Source organism: Pseudophryne corroboree, chromosome 1 (assembly GCF_028390025.1).
Source record: "Pseudophryne corroboree isolate aPseCor3 chromosome 1, aPseCor3.hap2, whole genome shotgun sequence".
Taxonomy (NCBI): Eukaryota; Metazoa; Chordata; class Amphibia; order Anura; family Myobatrachidae; genus Pseudophryne; species Pseudophryne corroboree.
Window position 1 is genome coordinate 805,571,982 of NC_086444.1, and position 16,218 is coordinate 805,588,199.

General features: G+C 46.6%; 1 protein-coding gene and 1 long non-coding RNA gene across 2 annotated transcripts; one reads left to right on the forward strand and one right to left on the reverse strand.

Moving 5' to 3' along the window:
* The first annotated feature begins 5,995 nt into the window (after nt 1–5,995).
* Nucleotides 5,996–10,918, forward strand: LOC134910732 (serine/arginine repetitive matrix protein 1-like). Its single transcript, XM_063919083.1, has 7 exons — nt 5,996–6,123; nt 7,588–7,766; nt 7,936–8,455; nt 8,533–9,039; nt 9,127–9,252; nt 9,328–10,409; nt 10,804–10,918. The coding sequence occupies exons 2-6, from the start codon at nt 7,590–7,592 to the stop codon at nt 10,011–10,013; spliced, it is 2,016 nt and encodes a 671-aa protein (XP_063775153.1). The 5' UTR covers nt 5,996–6,123; nt 7,588–7,589; the 3' UTR covers nt 10,014–10,409; nt 10,804–10,918.
* Nucleotides 10,919–10,953: 35 nt separating this feature from the next.
* On the reverse strand, nt 10,954–13,846 carry LOC134910738 (uncharacterized). Its single transcript, XR_010176280.1, has 5 exons — nt 13,648–13,846; nt 12,136–12,261; nt 11,728–11,853; nt 11,320–11,445; nt 10,954–11,039 (listed from the first exon to the last, which is right to left on the reverse strand). It is a non-coding gene; the product is annotated as an uncharacterized LOC134910738 (long non-coding RNA).
* Nucleotides 13,847–16,218: the final 2,372 nt, after the last annotated feature.

Here is a 16,218-nt window from a genome sequence, read left to right on the forward strand (position 1 = left end):
AGGAAGGAGGGAGAGAAGGAGCCAAACAAGAGCGTTACTCACCGCCCACTTTGTCTGTCTAGAGCCTCCGTACTGAGGGCGGAAGTAGCAACACAGAGCCCGTGCTGTGCTGGTAGCGTCTAGTTTATCTTCGTGCTAAGGACCTTTCCCATAATCCCCTGGGTCCATGTCACAACGTACTGGGGGCGGATGTGATTTCTGTTGTTACCAATACCAATTGTCAGGGTAGTGTTGGTTCTAAAATCACGTATAAGCAGTGTTGCCAACTCTGAAATGAAAAACAAGCAACCGATGACTGAAAAATAAGCCCAAAACAAGCCCAAACCAATCCTAAAAAGCCCCAAAAAAAGCCCAACTCAAGTTTTTTTTTTTAATATAAAAACAAACATTATTGTTTGTCTTATTAAAATACATATAATTATTTATATAATCTGCCTTTAAGGTCTTTACAATGATATTTATCAGCACAAAACTGGCTTTTAAAGAATACTGGAATTTTTATAAATATTATAGTTAGAGTTTTGAATTTAAGATACTATACTTTCATGTTTCCTCTAAAGAAAAATCTCAAGTGAAAATTGCCAACTGTATATACTGTATCTGTGGTCATTTGTATTCACTGTGAAATATTTATTCGATGGAAAGATAAAACAAATAATCTTACAACATCCAACTGTGTACTTCTATTAAATAAATAAAGAGGCCAAATCAAGGTAACAAAACAAAAGATTATTAAGACAATTCAAAATAATAAATGCATATATAAATATTAAATAGTAACTCCATTCAATAAATAACAAAGGAATTACTGAGAGGTAAAGTGCATTGCAGATGGCATACTATGTGAGGTAAAGTGCATGGCACACTGTGTGAAGTATAGTGCATTGCAGAGAGCATACTGGGGGTCATTCCGAGTTGTTCGCTCGTTGCCGATTTTCGCAACGGAGCGATTAAGGCAAAAATGCGCATGCGCATGGTACGCAGTGCGCATGCGCTAAGTAATTTAGCACAAAACTTAGTAGATTTACTCACGTCCGAACGAAGAATTTTCATTGTTGAAGTGATCGGAGTGTGATTGACAGGAAGTGGGTGTTTCTGGGCGAAAACTGACCGTTTTTTGGGAGTGTGCGGAAAAACGCAGGCGTGCCAGGATAAAACGCAGGAGTGTCTGGAGAAACGGGGGAGTGGCTGGCCGAACGCAGGACGTGTTTGTGACGTCAAACCAGGAACGAAACGGGCTGAGCTGATCGCAGTGTAGAAGTAAGTCTCGAGCTACTCAGAAACTGCTAAGAATTATTTATTCGCAATTCTGCAAATTTTTCATTCGCAATTCTGCTAAGCAAAGATACACTCCCAGAGGGCGGCGGCCTAGCGTGTGCAATGCTGCTAAAAGCAGCTAGCGAGCGAACAACTCGGAATGACCCCCACTGTGTGAGGTAAAGTGCATGGCACACTGAATTTCAAAGGTTTTATGTAAAATGGATATAAGCAAATTCATCTGAGCTGTCTCCATCGTCTATAGAAGCTTCCATGTTATACATTCCTGAGTTGAAGCGCTGAAGCATATTGGTAGTTGGTTTAAAATCCTTGCAACAAATACCCAAGCGTCTTAAACCATATCTGACATAAAGAATACCACATAAAGTGGTCCTAAATTGCTTCACTGTTGTGTGTCTGGTCAGTGTCTTTGTTGTTGTCATTGTTAAAAGCAAATTAGCCCTACTGAATACACACAACCGGCAGTCGGCAACAATAGACATAATGAATGACTCATCATCATTTCTTTAAGACTCTATTCATCCACAACGTCTCACCTACAGTATGTCTGTGTGAGGATCTGTGTTATATGGATGAATGACTAATTATCTCTGAAAGGCGGTGTCAGTGATACCTAAAAACAAAAGAAGCCCAAAAACAAGCAGCAAAAAAAATTATAAGCCCAAAAACAAGCAACAAGCAACCACCCAAAAAAATAAGCAACCAGAAGAAAAAACAAGCCCAATTCCGCTTGTTATAAGCTGAATTGGCAACTATGCGTATAAGGTCCCTTAGGCCACTTGAATCTAGCATCAACCGGATGCTCTGCTCCTGGACTTCCTCTTAATGTATGATTGCCATTACCTGTGCTGAAACACCTTTCTTAGCCAGTAACCTGTTCAAAACAGGTGCCGGCAATCACAGATTAAGAGAAAAGTCCAGGAGCAGAGCATTGTGTCCCTTGTGGAGAGGGTCATGTTGGGAGGTATGAGATCGTAGGGTCACTGTTTTTAGTAACTTAAACTATCGTTGTTGGATTTGATATGGAGTGATTCCCTCCTCTATATGCATCCGGCACCTACACATATTATGTTTTTTTTTTGCTAGCAGACTCTCCTGTCACAGCTGTAGCGCTAGAAATTGATAATAGATGCTATCGTACAGGAAAGAATAGAAAAATAAAAAAAACGCAGCTGGGGGAGGTATTAATGGCCAGGCCGACCGGGGAAGTTTTTTTTTTTGGGGGGGTGAGGTGTGTGGGGTGGGGGGGGGGGGGGTGCTGGCGCCGATGCTTTTTCTTGCACAGGGCTCATCAGGTGTGCATTAAATATAATTATGCCCGCCATATACATATTGGGGTCTTTCAGAGCTGATCGCTAGCTGCATTTGTTTGCAGCGCAGCGATCAGGCTAAAAAATGGCAGTTCGGCGCAAGCATATGCGGCGCATTGCGCACGCGCGACATACGGGCACAACGAACGATGTCGTTTTGCACAGGGCCTAGCGATGCATTTCAGTCGCACTGGTTGCAGCAGGGTGATTGACATGAAGTGGGCGTTTCTGGGTGGCAACTGACCAGTTTCAGGGAGTGTGCGGAAAAACGCAGGTGTGCCAAGAAAAACGCAGGCGTGGCTGGGCGAACACTGGGCGGGTTTGTGACGTCAAATCCGGAACTGAATAGTCTGAAGTGATCGCAAGCGCTGAGTAGGTTTTGAGCTACTCTGAAACTACACAACATTTCTTTGTAGCTGCTCTGCGATACAACCGTTCGCACTTCTGCTAAGCTAAAATACACTCCCAGTGGGCAGCGGAATAGCGTTTGCATGGCTGCTAAAAACTGCTAACGAGCGATCAACTCGGAATGACCTTCCTAGTCATTTTGGACTTGGGGAGACTGCACACTGCACGCCGAGTGTCAAACTTTTGATTTTTCCTTTATTGCTCCTCTTCCTGATGTCACATCGAGATCATACCTCAGTTTCTTTCTTCTGTAGGTCACATATATACAGGTTGAGTATCCCATATCCAAATATTCCGAAATACGGAATATTCCGAAATACGGACTTTTTTGAGTGAGAGTGAGATAGTGAAACCTTTGTTTTTTGATGGCTCAATGTACACAAACTTTGTTTAATACACAAAGTTATTAAAAATATTGTATTAAATAACCTTCAGGCTGTATGTATAAGGTGTATATGAAACATAAATGAAATGTGTGAATGTACACACACTTTGTTTAATGCATAAAGTTATAAAAAATATTGGCTAAAATTTCCTTCAGGCTGTGTGTACAAGGTGTATATGAAACATAAATGCCTTCTGTGCTTAGATTTAGGTCCCATCACCATGATATCTCATTATGGTATGCAATTATTCCAATATACGGAAAAATCCGATATCCAAAATACCTCTGGTCCCAAGCAATTTGGATAAGGGATACTCAACCTGTATGTATATATATATATATATATATATATATACACACTGCTCAAAAAAATAAAGGGAACACTAAAATAACACATCCTAGATCTGAATGAATTAAATATTCTTCTTAAATACTTTGTTCTTTACATAGTTGAATGTGCTGACAACAAAATCACACAAAAATTATCAATGGAAATCAAATTTATTAACCCATGGGAGGTCTGGATTGGGAGTCACACTCAAAATTAAAGTGGAAAAACACACTACAGGCTGATCCAACTTTGATGTAATGTCCTTAAAAAAGTCAAAATGAGTCTCAGTAGTGTGTGTGGCCTCCACGTGCCTGTATGACCTCCCTACAACACCTGGGCATGCTCCTGATGAGGTGGCGGATGGTCTCCTGAGGGATCTCCTCCCAGACCTGGACTAAAGCATCCGCCAACTCCTGGACAGTCTGTGGTGGATTGAGCGAGACATGATGTCCCAGATGTGCTCAATTGGATTCAGGTCTGGGGAACGGGCGGGCCAGTCCATAGCATCAATGCCTTCGTCTTGCAGGAACTGCTGACACACTCCAGCCACATGAGGTCTAGCATTGTCTTGCATTAGGAGGAACCCAGGGCCAACCGCACCAGCATATGGTCTCACAAGGGGTCTGAGGATCTCATCTCGGTACCTAATGGCAGTCAGGCTACCTCTGGCGAGCACATGGAGGGCTGTGCTGCCCCCCAAAGAAATGCCACCCCACACCATTACTGACCCACTGCCAAACCGCTCATGCTGGAGGATGTTGCAGGCAGCAGAACGTTCTCCTAGGCGTCTCCAGACTCTGTCACGTCTGTCACATGTGCTCAGTGAGATCCAGCTTTCATCTGTGAAGAGCACAGGGCGCCAGTGGCAAATTTGCCAATCTTGGTGTTCTCTGGCAAATGTCAAACGTCCTGCACGGTGTTGGGCTGTAAGTACAACCCCCACCTGTGGACGTCGGGCCCTCATACCACCCTCATGGAGTCTGTTTCTGATCGTTTGAGTAGACACATTCACATTTGTGGCTTGCTGGAGGTCATTTTGCAGGGCTCTGGCAGTGATCCTCCTGTTCCTCCTTGCACAAAGGCCGAGGTAGCGGTCCTGCTGCTGGGTTGTTGCCCTCCTACGGCCTCTTCCACGTATCCTGATGTACTGGCCTGTCTCCTTTTAGCGCCTCCATGCTCTGGACACTACGCTGACAGACACCGCAAACCTTCTTGCCACAGCTCGCATTGATGTGCCACCCTGGATGAGCTGTACTACCTGAGCCACTTGTGTGGGTTGTAGACTCCGTCTCATGCTACCACTAGAGTGAAAGCACCGCCAGTTTTCAAAAGTGACCAAAACATCAGCCAGAAAGCATAAGAGCTGAGAAGTGGTCTGTGGTCACCACCTGCAGAACAACTCCTTTATTGGGGGTGTCTTGCTAATTGCCTATAATTTCCACCTGTTGTCTATTCCAATTGCACAACAGCATGTGAAATTGATTGTCAATCAGTGTTGCTTCCTAAGTGGACAGTTTGATTTCACAGAAGTGTGATTGACTTGGAGTTACATTGTGTTGTTTAAGTGTTCCCTTTATTTTTTTGAGCAGTGTATATATATATATATATATATATATATACTGTATGTATATATATATATATATATATAAATACATATGTGTGTGTGTGTTCACATTACGCTGTTTTAGCGCCCTGCTCGATTATTAAAGGGAAGAATACGCCCAGCGCCTTTAGTGGCACAGTGCTAAAACAGCCTATTCATGTGAAAGGGAGCGCTTGGGGGAAGCTCTGCACCTTCGTAGGTGTTGGGCACGCCCCCATCGGCTTGGACACGCCTCCTCAGTAGTGATGAGCGGGTTCGGTTCCTCGGAAATCGAACCCCCCCCAAACTTCACCCATTTTACACGGGTCCGAGGCATACTCGGATTCTCCCGTATGGCTCGGTTAACCCGAGTGCGCCCGAACATCATCATCCCGCTGTCGGATTCTCGCGAGATTCGGATTCTATGGGGTATATGCAATAGCGGGCGAATCGCGGCATTAGATCCGCCTCTGTGCGATTCGCCCGCTATCGCCAGCCACAGCCCTGTCGCCGGGACCCTGGATTCACTATATTCAATGAAAAAACGATTCGCCCCTCCCGCAGGCGGATCCAGGCCAATCGGCGAGTAGTGGGCGTAATGAATTCGCCTTCCTGCCCAAAGCAGCCCTTTATTAGGGCTTGTTTGCTGCATGTGCTCTGCAGCCATTTTGTGAACCTGCAGAGAGGTGTGAGGAGGAGCAGAGCTAACAATTTGGTTGTTTGCTGTGGATATCTTTGGACACCCCAGCAGGCTTTATTCCTGGACAGTCAGGAGGATTCCTGTTACCCCGGAGCAGAGCCATTTTAGGAGCTTTTACTACATTTGTAGGTAAGTACCACATGTGTGTCTGGTGTTGCATGTATGTGTTTGTGTAGTGGGGGTTGCCATGAGGTGTACATGGGGTGTTTGTGTATGTGTGCATGTGTGCAGGTATGTGTATAGCCCCTTGCTTGTGTTGCTGCATTTTTAGGGAGACTTGTGTTTTGGGGTAGTTTTTCACGTTTTTTTTTTTTTTTTTTATTGACTTTTTTGGGTCTTCTATTAGCATTGGTGTACCTCCTGAGTGTGCAGGGATGCTTTCTGGTCATTTTGGGGTGTTTTGGAGCAAGTTTAGTCGACAGCCTGGTCGACATGTGCTGCTGACTGTTTTGCAAACATGTGTTTTTCCGCCTAATTTTGCTGTGGGGTGACTCCTGAGTGTGCAGGAATGCTTTCTGACCATTTTGGGGTGATTTGGAGCAAGTTTAGTCGACAGCCTGGTCGACATGTGCTGCTGACTGTTTTTCAAACATGTGTTTTCCCGCCTAATTTTGCTGTGGGGTGCCTCCTGAGTGTGCTGGGATGCTTTCTGGCCAATTTGGGGTGATTTGGAGCAAGTTGAGTCGACAGCCAGGTTGACATGTGCTGCTGATTGTTTTTCAAACATGTGTTTTCCCGCCTAATTTTGCTGTGGGGTGCCTCCTGAGTGTGCTGGGATGCTTTCTGGCCAATTTGGGGTGATTTGGAGCAAGTTGAGTCGACAGCCAGGTTGACATGTGCTGCTGATTGTTTTTCAAACATGTGTTTTCCCGCCTAATTTTGCTGTGGGGTGCCTCCTGAGTGTGCTGGGATGTTTTCTGGCCAATTTGGGGTGATTTGGAGCAAGTTGAGTCGACAGCCAGGTTGACATGTGCTGCTGATTGTTTTTCAAACATGTGTTTTCCCGCCTAATTTTGCTGTGGGGTGCCTCCTGAGTGTGCTGGGATGCTTTCTGGCCAATTTGGGGTGATTTGGAGCAAGTTGAGTCGACAGCCAGGTTGACATGTGCTGCTGATTGTTTTTCAAACATGTGTTTTCCCGCCTAATTTTGCTGTGGGGTGCCTCCTGAGTGTGCTGGGATGCTTTCTGGCCAATTTGGGGTGATTTGGAGCAAGTTGAGTCGACAGCCAGGTTGACATGTGCTGCTGATTGTTTTTCAAACATGTGTTTTCCCGCCTAATTTTGCTGTGGGGTGACTCCTGAGTGTGCAGGGATGCTTTCTGGCCATTTTGGGGTGATTTGGAGCAAGTTGAGTCGACAGCCAGGTTGACATGTGTGGCTGATTGTTTTTCAAACATGTGTTTTCCCGCCTAATTTTGCTGTGGGGTGCCTCCTGAGTGTGCAGGGATGCTTTCTGGCCATTTTGGGGTGATTTGGAGCAAGTTGAGTCGACAGCCTGGTCGACATTTTGTAAGGGGCAGCCATTTTGTAAGGGGCAGCCATTTTGTGAGGGTCAGCCATTTATACATGTGTGGTTTTTTTTTTTTATAACAGAGATGTCAAGGGACAAACAAACCCGATCCGCCCCTTCCCCCACCCCCTCGGATATATCCCTGCAAAGCAATGAGGAGTGGGAGCCAACCCAGGAGGCGGATGCGACCGACCAGGCATCTAGTGACCAGCCGCGGTCGTCAAGGGCCCATGAGAAGTCCAAGAAAAAGCCTAGTAAAAAGGTACTTAACCACACCTGCAGACACAAATAGCATCAAACTTTACCCACTGTAGTTTGTGCAATGCCATGCACACCTACTGTAATAGGTGCGCAATGCCAGGGATACTGACACTCACAGGTACATACCGATCTTAATAAAATGTATTTTTATTTTTTTTTAATCCCTAAAGGCAAGAAGCCAGCCAGAGGAGCAGTCGGAGGAGGAAGCCTCTGGTGAAGAAGCAGGACAGAAAAAGCCGCGTGGACCCAGATACACTGAGGCGGAAAACTGTGTCCTAGTGGATTGCGTCGACAGGTCCTACGACGTTTTGTATGGATCAAGGGCACAGAAAACAGCATTTAAGGTAAAGCGGAACATCTGGGAATCCATCGCCAGTCAAGTAACTGCAATTTCTGGAAACCGTCGGAGCACCCAAAATTGCTTGAAGCGGTACAGTGATTGCCGCAGACAGACCAAGAAGAAGATGGGGATTCAGCGCCGACATGAGACAGCTACGGGAGGTGGCCCGGCTCTCAATTTGAAGTGGCTACCCTGGGAGAACGTTATTAGAAGGCGCTTGAACCCTGTCATGGTCGAAGGAGTTCGCGGAGGTGTGGACTCCAGCCGTCCTGCTGGCTTTCTCGAGGAGGAAGAACCGCCCAGAAGACGGAGGAAGGCGGGAGACCAGCCGTCCAAAAGGAGGTCTGATGGTAAGAATACATTCACATGAGCTGTAGTTCCCTTTAAAATTTTTGTATGTGCTAATGTGTTTTTTTTTTTTTTTCAGACAGACCTGCCCAGAGGACATCACCTGCGCACAGGACATCGCCAGCGCACGGACCGTTACCTGTGCAGCAGGCATCGGCAGCAGCGCGCGGACCATCAACTGCGCCGCAAGCATCGCGAGCACACAGATCGTCACCTGTGCGCCACAGTTCGTCATCGCGCAGTTGGTCACCTGTGCACCAGACGACATCAGTGCACAGACTATCACCTGTGCACCAGACACCGTCGGCGACCACACCACAAGATGGGCGCCAAACTACAGCTCCTGCGCGCAGGCCATCACCAGATCGTCGTCTCTCCAGGAGCTCTGGGACTGTGACTGAAGAGCCTCAAGACACAACCCTTGTGGACCCATCACTCGATCTGTTTGAGTCTACAGGGTTAACTGACGAAACTTTTCTTGGGTTTGAGGACAGCCGTGCAGATGTATCCAGCCAGACCCTTGAAAAGTCTTCCGAAACGAGGACAAGTGGAGCTCCTGGAGCAGCGGCATCACAGGATGGAGAAGGTTTGTTTGTTTTTTTGTGTGTGTGGGGGGGGGGGGCAGTAGTTGTGTAAAGTTTATCAACTTTTCCAAAATTTATTTTGCAAACAGTGGTGCCACGAACCAGCAGCGGACTAGCTTCGGGGGTTGGTTCGTACTTCAGGCCGGATCTCCTACAGGAGTCGTCAGAGGATGACGAGGTGGAAGTGCAGGAGGCTCCAGTTACTACATCCCTGCGTGAGTAAATTGAATTGTGAACCTTCCAAAAAATGTTTGTTGAATTTGGATAATATTGTCTAATTTTCTTTTCAGCTGCCCAAATGAATGTGGTGGCAGACATCCAGGAAGGGCAGAATCCCTCAACTGTTCAGAGGGTTCACACCCTGGCATCAGAGATTGGGACACGCCAGGATACATACACAAATGTTGTGGGAAGCAGACTGGACAACATTGAGAGGACAATGGAGAAAATGTCCAACAATCTGCATGAACTGCAGAAGACTATTTCCGACAGCACGGCCACAATACTACAGATCATAATTGAAGATCGTAGGGAGAATAGGAACATACTTAACATCATGTCCGATTCCTTGGTCAAGCTTGTGGAAAAAACCACATGTTTGGCAGAAAGCAATAAGAACATGTCGGATAGTCATCGACACTCCGCTTCCAGCCAACAGCTCATCGCAACCACACTGCAGATGATCTATGATAAGCTCCCAGAACCAGCTCATCAACACGCTGGTGATCCACCATATCCGCCGTCTCAAGCCACAAGGACGCATCGTACCCTTCCTCAAGTCCCATCCCAGTACAGTCAGTCACAGATGTACCAGGGATATACAGGGATGTACCCCACCCCCCAGATGCCTCCACCACCAGCCGCACATTCTTCAGCAGCATGGGCACCGAGGGCCAGTCGACATACTCCCCAGCCTCCCAGGACATCCACGCCCTATCAGGGGGAAGAAGAGGATCCGGACAGACTTCCACCATAAACCCGGTCGTATTATTTTATTTTATTTTAAATGTTTTTCATGTATCCCTGTCTTCCCCTCCCATTAGTTTGTTGTTTTTCTTACTATTGTTTTTTCTTTGTTGGGCTTCCCCACCCGTGACCGGGTACTACCAAGGAGCTTTGTGTAGGCATACATGCGCGGGCATGTATGCGGGCGCGTGTGGTAACGGATGAAAGCTCCTTGCGGCTACATGTATGATGGGCCAAAGAGCTATTCTGATACCCCCTTTTTCTTCAAAAAATCCTTTTTGTAATGATGTACTGTAGACTTTCATTGTGTGAATTTACTATTCACTAGTCTGTGTTTTTGACTTATTCATAGGATTTGTGAGGAAAAATGAAGTGGACGGAATAAGATTGTGTTGAGCGTACCAAGGTGAGTAGAACCAAATTTAATTCAAGAAACTTTGAACCGCATGCCTTTGTAGAACAACACCGCCCAGCAATGGCTCATGCTGGGCTGTGTTGTTCCACAAATGTTAGCCTGTCAAAGTGCTGACCACTGACGACACTCTTTCACTTTGAATCGCATGCCTTTGTAGAACAACACCGCCCAGCAATGTCTCATGCTGGGCTGTGTTGTTCCACAAATGTTAGCATGTCAAAGTGCTGACCACTGACGACACTTTCACTTTGAACCGCATGCCTTTGTAGAACAACACCGCCCAGCAATGTCTCATGCTGGGCTGTGTTCCACAAATTTTCATTGGAAAAAATGAACAAGTGTGTTTTTACTTTAATATACTTTTTTTTTCCTCTTTTCCCCACAGATATCTATATACACAAGAAAAGAATGTAAAGAAGAACAAACTATTTTTTTTTTTTTTTAATTAACTTTCAAACTTTATTAAATTTTTTATCTTCAATAAACTTTTAAAAATAGAAGTTTCCTGTGGTTTTTATTAAAATTTGTAATGCAGTTGAATTGTATGTAAGATTGCCCAGGGAACATCAGGGGATCTGTCTCTTCACGTCCACACCACTTAGGAAGGATACACCGGAAGATCTGTGGAAGAGAACAGTATGAGCTACCAGATGTGGGTAATAGTGTCACCCTGGGACAGGAAAGAAGAGGTAAATACAGACCACACAACACAAGCGGGTTGCAGCGGCCCAAATGCAACCCTCCTGCACTTGCATCACTACACATCCAAACATTCCCTGATCCAGCATTGCTGTTTCAGGGAATGTTTGGATATGTAGTGACGCAAGTGCCGTAGGGCTGCACTTTGGACATGCCAGGGTGATTTAGGACAAGTGAGTTTTGTTGGTCAATTGCATCTCACCTGAGGTGGTTGTCTGCTACATGGCGGAGGGTCAGGTCCACATCACCAGTAGGTCGCCCATGGAACATCGGGTGAAATGTCGTGTCTCCTCACATCCACGCCACTTGGGAAGATACACCGCAGTACCTGTGGAAGAGAACCGTTTAAGCTTTCAGGTATGGGTGATAGTGTCACTCTGGGGCTGAAAAAGGAGGTACATACAACAGTCCACACAACACAAGCGGGTTGCAGCAGCCCAAATGCAAACCTCCTGCACTTGCATAACTACACATCCAAACATTCCCTGATCCAGCATTGCTGTTTCAGGGAATGTTTGGATGTGTAGTGACGCAAGTGCCGTAGGGCTGCACTTTGGACATGCCAGGGTGATTTAGGACAAGTGAGTTTTGTTGGTCAATTGCATCTCACCTGAGGTGGTTGTCTGCTACATGGCGGAGGGTCAGGTCCACATCACCAGTAGGTCGCCCATGGAACATCGGGTGAAATGTCGTGTCTCCTCACATCCACGCCACTTGGGAAGATACACCGCAGTACCTGTGGAAGAGAACCGTTTAAGCTTTCAGGTATGGGTGATAGTGTCACTCTGGGGCTGAAAAAGGAGGTACATACAACAGTCCACACAACACAAGCGGGTTGCAGCAGCCCAAATGCAAACCTCCTGCACTTGCATAACTACACATCCAAACATTCCCTGATCCAGCATTGCTGTTTCAGGGAATGTTTGGATGTGTAGTGACGCAAGTGCCGTAGGGCTGCACTTTGGACATGCCAGGGTGATTTAGGACAAGTGAGTTTTGTTGGTCAATTGCATCTCACCTGAGGTGGTTGTCTGCTACATGGCGGAGGGTCAGGTCCACATCACCAGTAGGTCGCCCATGGAACATCGGGTGAAATGTCGTGTCTCCTCACATCCACGCCACTTGGGAAGATACAACGCAGGACCTGTGGAAGAGAACAGTATGAGCTACCAGATGTGGGTAATAGTGTCACCCTGGGAATGGAAAGAAGAGGTACATACAGTCCACACAACACAAGTGGGTTGCAGCGGCCCAAATGCAACCCTCCTGCACTTGCATCACTACACATCCAAACATTCCCTGACCAGCATTGCTGTTTCATGGAATGTTTGGATGTGTAGTGACGCAAGTGCCGGAGGGATGCATTTTGGACATGCCAGGGTGATTTTGGACAAAGGGAGTTCTGGGCAATCCATCTCACCTGTGTTGACACGCCGACTGCAACGATCTCCGACGAACCGAAGGTACCTGTCAAAAAAATCATACTCACCTTCCAGCGTCCAGAGGTACATCCAGGTCCAGAGAGATAATCCACGTACTTGGCAAAACAAAAAAACGCACACCGATCCAGCGGACTAATGAAAGGGGTCCAATGTTTTCACATCATACCCCTTTCTCCCAAAGGCCGGGACAAATTTTAAACATGTTTTTATTGGTGTTTTTTTTTTTGGGAATAGCAGATCTATTTATAATAGAAGGGATTAGGTACTTTTTTTTTGGGGGGGGGGAGGCACAAATATAATTTATATTTTTTAAAATAATTTTTTTATTGCTGGAACGGTAAAATCAGGGAAAAAAATGGCGTGGGGTCCCCCCTCCAAAGCATAACCAGCCTCGGGCTCATTGAGCTGGTCCTGGTTCTAAAAATGCGGGGAAAAAATTGACAGGGGATCCCCCGTATTTTTAAAACCAGCACCGGGCTCTGCGCCTGATGCTGGTGCCAAAAATACGGGGGACAAAACGAGTAGGGGTCCCCCGTATTTTTAACACCAGCATCGGGCTCCACTAGCTGGACAGATAATGCCACAGCCGGGGGTCACTTTTATGCCTTGCCCTGCGGCCGTGGCATCAAATATCCAACTAGTCACCCCTGGCCGGGGTACCCTGGGGGAGTGGGGACCCCTTCAATCAAGGGGTCCCCCCCCCAGCCACCCAAGGGCCAGGGGTGAAGCCCGAGGCTGTCCCCCCCCATCCAATGGGCTGCGGATGGGGGGGCTGATAGCCTTTGTGTTCAAAAAAAAAGATATTGTTTTTTCCATTAGTACTACAAGTCCCAGCAAGCCTCTCCCGCAAGCTGGTACTTGGAGAACCACAAGTACCAGCATGCGGGAGAAAAACGGGCCCGCTGGTACCTGTAGTACTACTGGAAAAAAAATACCCAAATAAAAACAGTACACAGACACCGTCGACAGTAAAACTTTATTTCACACTACCGACACACACATACTTACCTATGTTCACACGCCGACATCGGTCCTCTTCTCCATGTAGAATCCACGGATACCTGAAAAGCAAAGTTCAATATACTCACCTCAGGGTCCAGAGATAAATCCACGTACTTGGCAAAAAAAGAAAGCGCATTTACCCGCACCAAAAACGGACTGAAAGGGGTCCCATGTTGACACATGGGACACCTTTCCACGATTAAGATCTGTCAGTGACAGCTGTCACTGACAGGTCTCTAAGCCAATCAGGAAGCGCAACTTCGTTGCGCTCACCTGATTGGCTGATCGCTGTGACAGCGCATCGCACAGCTCCCTCCATTATATTCAATGGTGGGAACTTAGCGGCTAGCGGTGAGGTCACCCGCCGGTCAGCGGTGACCGGCGGGTGACCCCACCGCTAGCCGCTAAGTTCCCACCATTGAAAGTAATGGAGCGGCTTTGCGAGGCGCTGTCAGAGTACAGACGGCGTCCAGCCAATCAGGTGAGCGTGGCAGTAGCGCTTCCTGATTGGCTGAAGGGACATCAGTGACAGGAGTCACGTGATGTCCCGGCATTCGGGGAGAGGGGTCCCATGTGTCAGCATGGGACCCCTTTCGGTCCGCAGGTCCGGTTGTTCGTTTTCTTTTTTTGCCAAGTCCGTGGATTTATCTCTGGAGCCTGTTGAGGTGAGTATATTGATCTTTTATTTTCAGGTATCCGTGGATTCTACATGGAGAAGAGGACCGATGTCGGCGTGTGAACATAGGTAAGTATGTGTGTGTCGGCAGTGTGTAATAAAGTTTTACTGTCGACGGTGTCTGTGTCCTGTTTTTATTTGGGTATTTTTTTTCCATTAGAACTACAGGTACCAGCGGGCCCGTTTTTCTCCCGCATGCTGGTACTTGTGGTTCTCCAAGTACCAGCTTGCAGGGGAGGCTTGCTGGGACTTGTAGTACTAATGGAAAAAACAATATCTTTTTTTTTGAACACAAAGGCTATCAGCCCCCCCATCCGCAGCCCATTGGATGGGGGGGGACAGCCTCGGGCTTCACCCCTGGCCCTTGGGTGGCTGGGGGGGGGACCCCTTGATTGAAGGGGTCCCCACTCCCCCAGGGTACCCCGGCCAGGGGTGACTAGTTGGATATTTGATGCCACGGCCGCAGGGCACGGCATAAAAGTGACCCCCGGCTGTGGCATTATCTGTCCAGCTAGTGGAGCCCGATGCTGGTGTTAAAAATACGGGGGACCCCTACTCGTTTTGTCCCCCGTATTTTTGGCACCAGCATCAGGCGCAGAGCCCGGTGCTGGTTTTAAAAATACGGGGGATCCCCTGTCAATTTTTTCCCCGCATTTTTAGAACCAGGACCAGCTCAATGAGCCCGAGGCTGGTTATGCTTTGGAGGGGGGACCCCACGCCATTTTTTTTTCTGATTTTACGTTCCAGCAATAAAAAAAAAAAAAAAAAAAAAATATATTATTTTAAAAAATATATAAATAATATTTGTGCCTCCCCCCCCCAAAAAAAAAGTACCTAATCCCTTCTAATATAAATAGATCTGCTATTCCTAAAAAAAAAAAAACCAAAAAAAACATGTTTAAAATTTTTTAATTTGTTTTCACCCTCCAAAGTGTGGCGGAGTGAAAATCGCGAATTTGCTGTCTAAAAGCACTGCAGGCGAATTTCCAAACTTGAATTGAATATGCTGGAGGCGAATTGCAGCATCTGTACCATTGCAGAAAAGGCGAATTCGGAAAAAGGCGAATTGAGAAAACGCGAATTTTGACGGGCCGTTTTTTTGCGAAAAATGACTGCACTGCATAGGCGAATTGATTTTTGGAGGCGAAAACGGCCCGGAATTCGCCTTTTTTGCCAATTCGCCCGCTATTGCATATACCCCTATATAAGCAGCTGCGTGTCACCGCCATTTTCACTCGTGCATTGGAAATGTTAGGGAGAGGACGTGGCTGGCCTCCTCCCCGTTTATACATTGTTGATGCAAATATTTGTGCTTGCTTATATCTTAATTGTGGGGACTGGGGAGCAGCTGTATATTAATATAGGAGGAGTACAGTGCAGAGTTTTGCTGATCAGTGACCACCAGTTTTATCCGTTCTCTGCCTGAAAAAACGCTCCTTATCTGTGCTCAGTGTGCTGCATATATCTGTGCTCACACTGCTTAATTGTGGGGAGCAGCTGTATTATATAGCAGGAGTACAGTGCAGAGTTTTGCTGACCAGTGACCACCAGTATACGTTGTCTGCCTGAAAAACACTCCATATCTGTGCTGCATTGTAGACAGTTTATAGTAGGAGTACAGTGCATCATTTTGCTGACCACCAGTATATAATATATAGGAGTACGGTACAGAAGGCCACTGCTGTACCTACCTCTGTGTCGTCAAGTATACTATCCATCCATACCTGTGGTGCATTTCAGTTTTACACAGTTTGCTGACCACCAGTATATAATATATAGCATTACGGTACAGTAGGCCACTGCTGTACCTACCTCTGTGTCGTCAAGTATACTAACCATTTATACCTGTGGTGCATTTCAGTTTTGCACAGTCTGCTGACCACCAGTATATAATATATAGCAGTACGGTACAGTAGGCCACTGCTGTACCTACCTTTGTGTCGTCAAGTATACTATCCATCCATACCTGTGGTGCATTTCA